Below are 13,464 nucleotides of genomic sequence, written 5' to 3' on the forward strand. Positions count from 1 at the left end.
CTCTTTCAAGGTTAGGGGATGGAATAAAAGTCTAACCACTGCTATAACAGGGTGGTTCCTCTGGCAACCAGACCCTTCCTACAGGGGCTTTCCAAAAGCCACCTCAATGTAACAAAACACACCTTAATCGCTCTCAACACTTTGAAAATCCCAGAGTTTAGGTGCTCTTGCCAGAAACAAGGATGAATACTAAATATATATTTCTTTTTTTTAAATTTATTTATGATAGTCACACACAGAGAGAGAGAGAGAGACAGAGAGGCAGAGACACAGGCAGAGGGAGAAGCAGGCTCCATGCACCGGGAGCCCGATGTGGGATTCGATCCCGGGAGAGAGAGAGAGAGAGAGAGAGAGAGAGAGAGAGAGAGAGAGAGAGGCAGGCAGAGACACAGGCAGAGGGAGAAGCAGGCTCCATGCGCCGGGAGCCCGACATGGGATTCGATCCCGGGTCTCCAAGATCGCGCCCTGGGCCAGAGGCAGGCGCCAAACCGCTGCGCCACCCAGGGATCCCGGGACCTGGTACTTGTGACTGGTATCTGAACTGAAGGCAGTCTTGTGGAACTGAGCCCTTAAGCTGTTTAGTCTGATGCTAATAACTCTGAGTAGTTAGTGTTAGGTAGGATTGAATTATAGGACACTATAATTGGAGAATCAGAGACTTGGAAAATTGGTATTGGAAAAGACACCATGTATTTGGTGTTAGAACCACAGACTCAGAGTCACATTTTCAATGTAAAAGAGTCATTATATAGTACACACGATGATAAAACAAAGTACCCCTCTATACATTGTTCCCCTTAATTCTCTGACACATCATTAACAAATGTGTGGTAGTGTGTTTTTACCTATGTGAACATCTATATCTATGTGTAGGTTTATGTGTGCATGCATGTATATGCATACATATACATGAATTTATGTAGGTAAGTACACCTATTAACACATTTTTATGTGAGTGGAATTGTACTACATCATTCTGATGTCACTAGCATTTAGTATAGTGATTGATCAAAAAGTGCTGAAACACAAATTGCAAATGACTCAGGTCAGCAAGAGGATTTGATGGCTGCATATTACAGAAATCTGTGATTTGTTGAATGAAAGGATGACTGAACATTTTAATGACTTCCCTTCTTTTGCAAATAATTGAAATAAAGTAAGAATATAGTTGGAGCCCACAAGGTGAAAATGAGAGTAGCTTCCTTCATGTTGCTCTTGAATAGGGAGAGCCTTGCCCTCCCTCCTTTGTGTTTCCGTTATTCTCACATCACTACCATACTTACATCACATCTGATGCCAGATGTGTGGAGAGTTCCATCCTCCCAAGCAATTCTCTAACCAGCTGGGTGGCCTACAATTCAAATCAATTCTGACACTACCTATCTGGAGTTAGTGTCAGATCCCAGGTTAAGGGTTTACTCCCACAAAACTCCCCCATTCAGATGTTAACTGAAAATTAGGTCCCCACCTTACAACTTGTCTGTCTTGGCTACAAGTTGGAAGTTTTCTACAACCCTTCCTTGGGTTCAAATTCAGTTTCAATTATTTTGCTAGAGTGGATCACAGAATTTGGAAACACAATTACCAGTTTATCATAAAAGGATATGATAAAGAATAGAGATGAACAGTCTGGTGGAAGAGATGTGAAGGGTGAAGTATGTGGCAAGGCGCACAAAGTTTCCATTCCTTCTCCAGGCACTACTCCCAGCACCTCTACAAGTTCAGCAACCCAGAAGCTCTCCGAACTCTATACTTTTGCTATTTTATGGAGGCTTCCTCACATAGGCATGACTGATCATTAATTCTATTTCCAAACCCCTCTCCCTTCTCAAGAGAATGGGCAGGTCTGAAAGTTCCAAGCTTTTTTTTTTTTAAGAGTATTTGTTTATTTGATTTATTTATGAGAGAACACAAGCAGAGGGGAAGAGAGGGGAGAGGTTGTTTTTCAATTTAACTTTATTTTAGATTTTATTTATTTAGGGACGCCTGGGTGGCTCAGCGTTTAACGCCTGCCTTCAGCCCAGGGCATGATCCTGGAGTCCAGGATCGAGTCCCACATCGGGCTCCCTGCATGGAGCCTGCTTCTCCCTCTGCCTATGTCTCTGCCTCTCTGTGTCTCTCATGAATAAATAAATAATTTAAAACAATAATAAAATAAAATCTTAAAAAAATATTTACGTTCCCAGATTGGCTTTCAATAAAAGACCAACCCTACCAGCCCTCAGTGGCAACCCTGTGGGGACTGCTGTCACTTCTGAGAGCTTTCTCTGTTATCTTTACTTAAAACTTCTATCGCTTTACTCACTCTCCTTTGTCTGGGAGACTCATTCTTCGACTCTGAGACAAGAACCTAATCAATACCAAGAGCTTTATAATTCTTTTTTTTTAATTTTTTTAAATTTACTTATGATAGTCACACACACAGAGAGAGAGAGAGAGAGAGGCAGAGACATAGGCAGAGGGAGAAGCAGGCTCCATGCACCGGGAGCCCGATGTGGGATTCGATCCCGGGTCTCCAGGATCGCGCCCTGGGCCAAAGGCAAGCGCCAAACCGCTGCGCCACCCAGGGATCCCGAGCTTTATAATTCTATTTGTCCACTCTGGCTAATGCCTTTAATGCCTTTTTCCGAGTTCTCTAAACTCTCGCCTGGCCTCACACGCCGCTTTCTCCATAAGGCCCCCTGCAGCCAGCATTCCCAGGATACCAGCCTGCTCCCCTCCCAACTGTTACTCAGGATTGGCTGGGACCCTCTCCGCAAACTCCTACGTGGGCCCTTTCCTTTAAATCAAAGGGCCTTCAAGTCCGCGACCATCTCGGAGGGTCCTGGGGAGAGATCTGGGCAGGCCTGAGTGTCTGAGGGGCTAAGCGGTATACGCACCGCCCGTCGTGAATGTTACAGATTCAGGGCCAAATGGGTAAAGTGGCGTAGAAATGAAGTGAACCAAAGCGTTTTCAATAGCTTCTCACCGTCTAGTGCCTTCCCAGAAAAGGTGCAAAAAGAGAGGTACCCGCCACGAGGTAGTAAGCGAAGAAACGGTAGCTCCCGTCTAACAGTCTGCTGCGCGCGCTGCATTATGGCGTCACAGAGGCCGAGCCCCGTGCCAGATTCCGGATCTCTGGAACAAGCGGGCTGGCCCTCGTCGGCCGCCATCCTCCTCTGCGCTTCTGAGGGTCTGTCAGCCGCTGAGGTGAGACTCGGGGGCGGTAGACGCTGAGCAAAGTGTTTGAGGAAGTGGCACGGTGATTGGTCTCCAGCGATGAAGATCGGGGTTATCACTAGGTCGGTGTCGGTTCTGGGAGTGTTTCGAGGCCACGGAGAGCGCGTTGGGTTTTGTTTGTTTTTTGTCCGGAGCGCGTGAGGCGTCGGTGTTGGGGAAGCGAGTGGGAATTCTCCCTGGGGGTTGCTGTGTGGGAGGATCATTTGGGGGTTCCCTGTGCAGGGGGAGCGTGTGAGACTCCGTTTTGGGACGAGAACGTGGGGAGAGTAGCGTTTTGGGGTGTCTGGTTGAGGGAAGCGGGAGTCGTGTCGGTGTTGGGGAGCTCGGTTGTTGATGCTGTCACATCCTGACTTTTAAACATGGAGTTTTGGGCCTATTGCGCCCACGTTTACTCTATATTCTTACTGAAAAGGTGTTTTCAGTTTTATTTCCGACCCATGTAATGACATGGTCAAACTCCTAAGTCCAGAAAATAACTCTGGTTAGATTTTAGAGTATTTCAATTTTAGTGTTGGGATGATTTGTGTAGGTACTGATATAATTTTATACATTGTGAATCTAATATCCTATCAGCTGTTTCTATATTACTATTTGGAACTTTTTGTCTTTCTTCCCTTTTTTTTAAGATTTTATTTATTCATTCATGAAAGAGAGAGAGGGGCAGGCAGAGACACAGGCAGAGGGAGAAGCAGGCTCCATGCAGGGAGCCCGATGTGGGACTCAATCCTGGGACTCCAGGATCTCGTCCTGGGCTGAAGGCGGCGCCAAACCTCTGAGCCACCCGGGCTGCCCTCTTTTCTTTTTTTAACTATTGAAGTTATGTACCATCGCGTGGGTGACTTAATTTGGGTAAAACTGGGGAAGCCTGGGTAGCTCAGTGTCTGCCTTCGGCTCAGGGCGTGATCCCTGGGTCCTGGGATGAGTCCCACATGGGCCTCCCTGGAGGAAGCCTGCTTCTCCCTCTGCCTATGTCTCTGCCTCTCTCTCTGTGTCTCTCATGAATAAATAAATAAAATCTTTAATGATGATAATTTGGGTAAAACTGATGTAGGTCTAGGTCCAATACTTTCAGGAATATGTGATGGATTTCCTTTAACCCAAGCGTTTTTGTTTCCTTGGCCAGCGGTGGTGGTGATTTTCCACTGTTTTAGACATACCTGTTTATGTTTATTCCTAAATGGTCTATATTGTTTTAATCGTAAATGGTGTGAGTTTTTCATTTATGATGCCACTCCCTCTTTTTGTTTCTTCTCATATAATGCAAAAATTTTATTCATACAAAAGCAAATATTTTAAAAATACACTATTTTTGTCACCTCAGTCTACTAATGTTACTGCTACTAGCTTATACCTTGATTCCTTTATATTTTCTAGTTGATTATTTTTGTTATCTGCAAATAATTATGGCCAGGTGGCAAGTGTATGAACTGTGGAGTAAGAAGAATCTGCTTCTGCTTCTGACTTGGGTAGGTTAATGTCTGAGTCAGTTTCTTTGTGAAAACAAAACAAAACTGTCATAGAGTTGTTATAAAGATTAAATTAGCAAATGTTCTTTAAGTACAAAGTGTAGTCCCTGGTACCTAGTATAGTCTGAATAATTGGTAACTATGATTTTTAAGGAATATTTTATTTATTCATGAGAGAGAGAAATAGATAGGCAGAGGGAGAAGCAGGCTTCCTGTGAGGGACATGATGCGGGACTTGATCCGAGGACTCCAGGATTACGACCTGAGCCAAAGGCAGACAGACGCTCAACCACTGAGCTACCCAGGTGCCCTGGTAACTGATTTATCAGGGTTTTGTTCCTCTTTCTCAAGGATTTTTCCCCCCTGGCTTTATTGAGATATAATTGACATATAATGGTTTTGTAAGTTTAAGGTATACAATATGTTGATTTAATACACTCATTTATTGCAAAATAATTACCACCATACGTTAGCTAACGTTTGCATCATGTCACACCTAATTACTACTTCTTTTTTAAATTTAAATCCAATTAGCCAACTTACAGCACATTATTAGTTTTAGATGTAGTGTTCAGTAATTTATCAGTTGCATATAACACCCAGTGCTCATCACATCACCTGCCCTCCTCCTTAATGAGGAGGCCCATTACCCAATTACCCCATCTCCCCACCCACCTCCCCAATTATCATTTTTTTATGTGGTGAAAACATTTAAGGTCTACTCTCTTGGCAGCTTTCGGTTATATAATACAGTCTTAACTGTAATCACCATGCTGTACATTAAAGCCCATCATTTATATTTTTCTTCTCTGTCTTTAATATTTGATTTATAGATTGCTAGATTTCCCACTGTCTTATATTCCTTGAAGAAAACCATATTTATCCATAATGTTTTGTTCTTTTAATATGTGGCTGGGTTCTATTTGCTAATATTTTATTTAATATTTTTGCATCTAGAAATAAAAAGATGTCTTAGATTTGCTTCAAAATAATCCATTGGTGAAGGGAGATGAGTGGTGGTATAGATGATAAAAATTAGGTTTGAGTTGATAATTATTGAAGGTATATAATACATATGAGGAGTTTGATTATACTTTGATTTCTTTCTTTTCTTTCCTTCTTCCTTTCCTTTCCACTCCACTCCACTCCACTCCGGGGCAGAGGCAGAAGAAGGAAAGAGAATCTCAAGCAGGCCCCACTCAGCAAGGAGTCTGATATGGGGCTCAATCCCATGACTCTAGGATCATGACCTGAGCTGAAATCAAGAGTCTCATCTTAACCCACTGAGCCGTCCCTGTACCCCTCCGCTTTGTACATGGGGTTTAATTATACTGTTTCTTCTTCTTCTTAGGCTTGAACTTTTTTCATAATAAAATTTAAAAAAATTTGCTTCTATATTTATAAGTAAAACTGATCCTTACTTTTTATTTTTTTAAAGATTTTATTTATTCATGAAAGAGGAAGCAGAGACACAGGCAGAGGAAGAAGCAAGGTCCCCACAGGGAGCCCAATGTGGGACTCGACACCCAGATCCCGGGATCACACCCTGAGCCAAAGACAGATGCTCAACCACTGAGCCACCTAGGCATTCCCATCCTTACTTGTCTTTAAGAGTATTTTTCAAGTATAACCTAAAAAAATGAAAAAATGGACTGTTGTACCCTAGGAGCTTCACCTTATTCTAATCTCCTTCCTTCTCCCCAGAGGTAATTATTATCTGAAGACATCATATTAAATTTTCCTGGCTGTCAACTTTATACAAATGGAGGGGTGCCTAGATGGCTCAGTCAGTTGGGCATCTGACTTCGGCTCAAGTCATGATCCCACGGTCCTGGAATCCAACCCTGCTTCCGGCTCCCTGCTCAGCTGAGCCTGCTTCTCTCTATCCCTCTGCTGCTCCCTTGGCTCTCTCTTTGTCTCTCAAGTAAATAAATAAAATCTTTAAAAGAATTTTATGCAAATAGAATCATAGGGTATATGTCCTTTTGTATCTGGCTTCTTTTGTTTAGTATTTTGTTGTGAAATTCATCTAAGTTTTCCATATAGCAGTAGTTCATTTTCTTTTCATTGCTGTATGGTATTCTTTGGTGTGATTATACCCCAATTATTTATTTATTTATTATTTTTAAGATTTTTATATATTTATTCATGAGAGACACACGGGGGGGGGGGGTGGGCAGAGACACAGGCAGAGGGAGAAGCAAGCTCCATGCAGGGAGCCTGACGTGGGACTCAATCCAGGGTCTCCAGGATCAGGCCTCTGGCTGAAGGCGGCACTGAACCGCTGAGCCACCCGGGCTGCCCTACCCTAATTTATTTATGCATCTGCTATTAATAGACATTTTGGTTGTTACTGGCTTATGTCTATTATAAATAATGCTGACACAAATATTTTTCTACATGCATTTTGATGGATGAAATTTCTGTTGGGTATATATTTAGTAGAATTCCTTTTTTTTTTTTAGGATTTTATTTATTTATTCATGAGAGACACAGAACAAGAGAGAGGCAGAGACATAGGCAAAGGGAGAAGCAGGCTCCACTCGGAGCCCGATGCAGCACTCGATCCTGGGTCTCCCTGGGCTGAAGGCGGTGCTAAACTGCTGGGCCACCCGGGCTCCCCTACTTAGTAGAATTTCTGAAGTGTAGGGTATGATAGATACAAGGAGAAATGACAAATGGCCAGTCACAACAGGAGGTTCTTAGCACACTTCACTCAGTAACAAAGAACAAGGAGACAGAAGCTAGAAGGCTATAGTTTAATAGTGGTCAGCAAGGTTTCTGTAAAGAGCAGTGAGAAAGTAAATACTTTAGGCTTTGCAGGCCAGATAGTCCTGCACCTGCTGAACTCTGCCATTATAAAATGAAAGTAGCCTAGAGACTGCATACAAATGGGTATGGTTGTGTTCCAGGAAAACATTATTTACAAAAACATGTCACCAGCCCACTATACCACCAACTCCTGAGCAATTAGAAGAACATGATTAACAAACTTGACCAGTGTAAAACACTCCACTCAACAATTTTTCTCAAATGCACATAGAACAACCATAAAAACTTAGTATATGATGGGTCATGAATCCAGTCTAAACAAATTTCAAAGTATTGAAATCACACAGAATATTTTCTCTGACTACAGTGGAATTAAGCTCATAAAGCAATATCAAACTGAAAAGTAGAAAATATCCATATTTTGGTAAGCATACCATACAAGTCTAAATAATCCATATTCAAAAAATATTACAGTAGAAATGTTTTGAATTGCATTTTAATAATCCTACATGTCAACTTCTGATGAATGCAACTAAAGCATTCAAGGGAGGGAATTTAGACATGTATTAGAAGTGCATATATCAGAAGGGCGCCTGATAGGTGGCTCAGTCAGTATACACACACACACACACACACACACACACACACGAATATTATTCAGCCATAAGAAAGAAGGAAACCTTTCCAATTGTAACAGTATGGTTGGACCTTGAGGGCATTATGCTAATTGAAATAAATCAGAGGAAGACAAATATTGTATTATCTCATTTATATCTAGGGAATCTTAAAAAAAATGAAACAAAACCAAAAGACCAAGTTTATAGATACAGTGAACAGATTGGTGGGTGCTAGAGGTTGAGGCATGGGGGTAGGTGAAATGAGTCAAGGGAATCAAAAGACCTAAATTTCCATTTATAGAATAAATACGTCATAGGGATGTAATGTACAGAATGGTGGCTATAGTTAATAATACTATATTGCATATTTTTTTGTTTTTTTTAAATATTTTATTTATTCATGAAAGACAGAGAGAGAGAGGCAGAGACATAGGCAGAGGTAGAAGCGGCCTCCCCAGGGTGCTGGGATCATGCCCATCCCAAGCCAGAGGCAGACACTCAACTGCTGAGCCACCAAGTGTCCCTGTACTGCATATTTGAAAGTTGCTGGGAGAATAGATCTTAAAACTCTTCATCACCAGATAAAAGTTTTTATAACCGTATGGTGATAGTTATTAACCATATTTATTATGGTGATTATTTCATAATATATACAGATATTGAATTGTTATGTTGTACACCTGAAACTGATATATGTCAATTACACCAAAAATAATAATGCTGATGGTATTTAATATATGTAAAGGAATGTTATAATTTTTCAACCACTGACTAAACTTTTTTTATTTTAGTACATCAACACACAATGTTATATTAGTGATTTGAGGAGTTTATACATTACTGTGTTCATCATGACTAACTCTTATTTTTTACTATTGTCCATTTCAATTACTTGAGTTTGCTGGGTCTACAGTAATACTGTGCAAATGTTGATAATTTATTGCCTTTTCTTTCATATTGATGATTGCTATTTGATTCTTTTCTCTAATGACATGGTAAGATCAGTGATGAATGAGAATGGTAGTAATTAATCCTTTCCATGCTTCATAGAAATGCTTCCAGCATCTCACTGGCTCTCAATTGAGCATGTAAAGTGTTACATTTTTGCTTTGGTTTTGTTTTGCTTCAGATGTTTTTCCTCTTGTCCTCTTATCTTTTGGAAAGAAAGTGTGACATCCAACTAATGTGTCAACTACAAGTCCCAACTCCATTTGTTCCTCTTCATCCCTAGAAGTAAACTCTAACTTGAAATTTTACATTATAATGATTTTTGGACTTTAAGTATCTATCTTCAAACAATATCTATTCTGTGTGCATTTAAGAAATTTATGCAAATGGTGTTATACTTGAGGTATCCTTTTACAAGAACTTCATAGGATTTTATTCTTGTTTTATCAGCAGGCTGTTCCTCCCTGCCCCCAACATTATTGACATCACATGTATGGGGGTCCTCCCCACACCAGCCAATTCTCCCAACTCCCTGGACACCAACTAGGTATCCTAAAATTCTTTTTTTTTTTTAAGATTTTATTTATTCATTCATGATAGACTTAGAGAGAGAGAGGCAGAGACACAGGCAGAGGGAGAAGCAGGCTCCATGCCAGGAGCCTGACGCGGGACTCGATCCTGGGACTCTAGGACCACGCCCTGGGCCAAAGGCAGGTGCCAAACCGCTGAGCCACCCAGGGATCCCCCTAAAATTCTTTTTTTATATATAGATTTTATTTATTTATTCATGAGAGACACCAAGAGAGAGGCTGAAACATAGAGGAAGAAGCAGTCTCCCCACAAGGAGCCCAATGTGGGACTTGATCCTGGACCCCAGGATCATGCCCTAAATCGAAGCCGGATCCTCAACTGCTGAGACACCCAGGCATCCCTGGGATTTCTAAAATTCAACTCGGTTTTGATGCTAACTACCAGCAGTTAATGCAGATCCCACAGGTTAAGGACTTCATTTCACAAGACTGACCACGCTTCAGATGCCAGTCACAATTCTCAGGTTGCCATTTGTACTTCTGACCAGATGGCTATAAATCGGGTTTCAGGGGCACCTCAGTGTCTCAGTCAATTGGGCATCTGACTCTTGCTTTTGGTTCAGGTCATGATCTCAGGGTTGTGAGACAGAGCCTGGGGTTGGGCTCTGCCTTCAGCTGGAAGTCTGCTTGAGATTGTCTCTCTCTCTCCCTCTTCCTTTGCCCTTCTCCCTACTCACACATGTGCAGACTCTATCTGTCTCAAATAAATAAACAAATCTTTAAAATAAATAAATCAGGGATTTCTACACCCCCCCAAGTTTAATAATTTACTAGAAGAGTGCACAGAACTCAGGAAGATACTTTATTTTCTATCACCAAATTATTATAAGAGATAAAAATGAATAGCCAATTGAAGAGGGTGAGATCCAGAAGGATCCTGAGTACAGGAGCTTCTGTCCCTGTGGAGTAGGGGTAGGGGTACACACACCCCTGGCACCTCAAAGTGTTTACCAACTCAGAAGCTCTCCAAACTGTGTACTTTAGGAGATTTTGTGAATTATGTAGGCCACTAGTGATTAAACTCAATCTCCAGCTCCCTCCACTTCCCAGAGGTTCAGGGGTGAGGCTGAAAGTTCTAACCCACTAATTATGCCTTGGTCTTTCTGGGGATTTCCTCCTATCCTGAAGCTATCTGGGGATCCCAAGTCACTGATAATCTCATTGGCATATAAAAGCTACTCTTGTCACTCCACAGATTCCAAGGATTTTAGGAGCTGTGTGCCAGAAACCTGGGACATAAACCAAATATCTATTTCCCATTGTACCATAATAAGCCTAAGGAAGTAGCCACTCCATTCCTAGGTTATTATAGGTTTGTAACAAAAGGAATATTGAATTTTATGAGCTGTTTTTTCAATATCAATTTCGGCTTTCCTCCTCTAACCTATTAATTTATTTTATTAGCTACTTTTAGCAGCCAACCTGACATCCATGCCCCTTTGGTTAAGAAAATCTCTTATATAGGCAGCCATCCATTTGGGAACTTGACCTTAACCACAGTTCTGTAGGAAATATAGAGTAGTCCTACCAATCAGGGTAGTTCCATTGCCATTTTCAGTTTCATTGCAGTGTTCTAGGCATGAACATTTGGTGTAATTCTAATCTGTTAAGTGTGAAGGAAAGTCTGTCAAGGGCTTCTGAGAAATGGTTGAGTCCTTGATCTCCAGTCCTAGAGATCTCAGTTGTAAATTCATTCATGTCTAACCCCCTCTTCCTACCTCTCTCCTGCCTGTATGGAGTTCTGCACTTGAGCTGTATACCATCCTTTGTAGGCCAGCACTCAGACTGGATGAAAGGCCAAGACTGGGATAAAGCATTGTCAGGATTAGACATGGAAGTGGGTAGTTATCCTTGTTCACCATGTTTACCAGTCCACCAGAGAATGGGTCAGAGATCAGCTGTCTAGGTGTGGAGGATTCAGGAGAGCTAGAGAGTCTTTGAGAATAATTTGCTGCCTTGCAGGGTGAAACAAAATTCAAATTGACTTCATGGTGTTTGTGTCCTCAGAGTGTGAGTTTCTAGCATGGGTCCAGGGCTTGGCCATTGGGGATACTGATTTCTGATCTGCTGCTGCTGAGGCAAGGATGGGTCTGCCTTTGCATTCTGGCTTGTGTGGAAGGAGCTGGCTGGATGTGCATAGCAAATATTACAAGAACTGGTTCCAGAGGTTCTATTCTTGCAACTTTGGCCATATGGCCACTCCACTGTATAATGTGCTACAGAATGAAGTTCTTAAAATGCAGAAGAAAAGAAAATTGTATTTTGAGACTGTTGGAAAAGGGATGTGTCATCATGAAGACGGGCAGATGTGGATTCAGATTCTCAGTTGCTACTTGGGGATTTTTTTTTTAAGATTTTATTTATTTATTCATGAGAGACACAGAGAGAGAGAGAGGCAGAGACTTAGGCAGAGGGAGAAGCAGGCTCCCTGTGGGGAGCCTGTTGTGGGACTCCAGGATCACACCCTGGGCCAAAGGCAGGCACTAAACCGCTGAACCACCACCTAACATCCCCTTAGGGAAGAAGTTATGTGGACAACACACTTCACTTGATTAAGCCTCAGCTTACTTGTGTATAAAATGGAGATAATGCGTACCTTATAGAGTAGTATTGAGGATTTGTATAGATCTTGGTTTTCACATGGGATAATTGCTCCAGTGCAATTAACAAAAATTTTAGGAATGTATGGACACAGGTGGTTTTAAGGCAGTTTCCAGGACCACCACTTGTATATATTATCTTTTCTAAAATTGATGTGTGTGAGAACTTGGCAATGGACAAGATCGTGAGGTGGGTTCCCCCCCCCATCTCTTTCATATCCATTCTAGTCCAACTTTTTTTCTAGTTTCCCACCCCCAAAAAAGGGATTCCTCTTGCCTATTCCATATCTACCTATGGAGCACAGCACCATGATATAAAAGCTTCCCTGGTGTTAAAGATGCAGAGGAAATGTTAGGGCCTTTTGTTAGAGTGAGTCAGCATGGCAAGGGAAAGCTGTGAGTCTTGGGTGCATGTAGTCTTACAGTTGAATTTGCTCTTGAATCTATAGGTTCTAGGATACGGGAACAAGACGTTTTCAGTACTGGAAGAAGGAGAAGGTCCCAGGTTTAGGAGATCATCATTTCTGGCAGCAGCCTGACCTGAGATATCTGACCATAACCTCCAGGCAGGCCCAGAGCAGACAGAAGACAGAGCATATCCTGGATTGCTAGCCCTTTCTTTAGAACAGGAAAATGACCAATGTGCAGGTAAGGTTTATTTTACCTATTTTGTCCTTTGTTTCCCAGTGGATTTGTGGAAGCTTCTAAAACAGGGTCTGATAAAATGAGACACCATAGTTGATAAAAATCAGCATCTGTTGGAAAATAAGTTTAGGTGATAATCTTAAAATCTGGGTAGGTTAGGAAGGAAAATATATAGGTCATAGGGTTCATACAAAGCTCTTAAGGATGGAACCAAGGTAAATGACTGTAAGACTTTGTGGGCTACCTTAGCTTTGAATTTATGTCTCATTTCTTGGCACCTGTAATAACAAGAAAAACATGAAAAGCTACATGGTGTGTAGTATCTATGAGGAGAAAGCAAACCAGTTCTTCAGGGAAAGTAATTTTGTTGCTCTTAGTACTTAAGAAATTTCTTTTCCTTGCTCTTCACCGAAATTTTGTGGTAGACAGTGTCCTCAGTATCAGTCATGTAATAAAGACACAGGATGTTTCCTTTGGCTTTTTCTCATTGTGTTCCTCAGAGTAAGCTAAGGGGGTAAATGCCAAAGCAGAACTATTGGATAAATTCTTCAAAAGCTATGCACCTGGATGATACAACCTTCTAGCAGTCCACACTTTACCCAGGAAT

At 41.6% G+C, this 13,464-nt stretch overlaps 1 protein-coding gene across 7 annotated transcripts in view; it reads left to right on the top strand.

Annotated features, from left to right (window-relative positions):
• Positions 1 to 13,464, top strand: part of ZNF577 (zinc finger protein 577) — a 48,132-nt gene that overhangs the window by 5,848 nt on the left and 28,820 nt on the right. For 2 of the 7 annotated variants that reach the window (XM_055310372.1, XM_055310373.1), the window contains exons 1-2: positions 4,606 to 4,685; positions 12,662 to 12,860. In XM_055310372.1, the coding sequence (XP_055166347.1) occupies positions 12,846 to 12,860 (15 nt within the window). In that variant the 5' untranslated portion in view covers positions 4,606 to 4,685; positions 12,662 to 12,845. Of the gene's footprint in view, positions 1 to 2,886; positions 4,686 to 9,497; positions 9,570 to 12,661; positions 12,861 to 13,464 lie in introns of those variants that run through there. The other 5 variants (XM_055310368.1, XM_055310367.1, XM_055310370.1 and 2 more) reach the window with 5 other exon arrangements.

Source organism: Nyctereutes procyonoides, unplaced genomic scaffold (assembly GCF_905146905.1).
Source record: "Nyctereutes procyonoides isolate TBG_1078 unplaced genomic scaffold, NYPRO_anot_genome, whole genome shotgun sequence".
In the NCBI taxonomy this organism is placed as follows: Eukaryota; Metazoa; Chordata; class Mammalia; order Carnivora; family Canidae; genus Nyctereutes; species Nyctereutes procyonoides.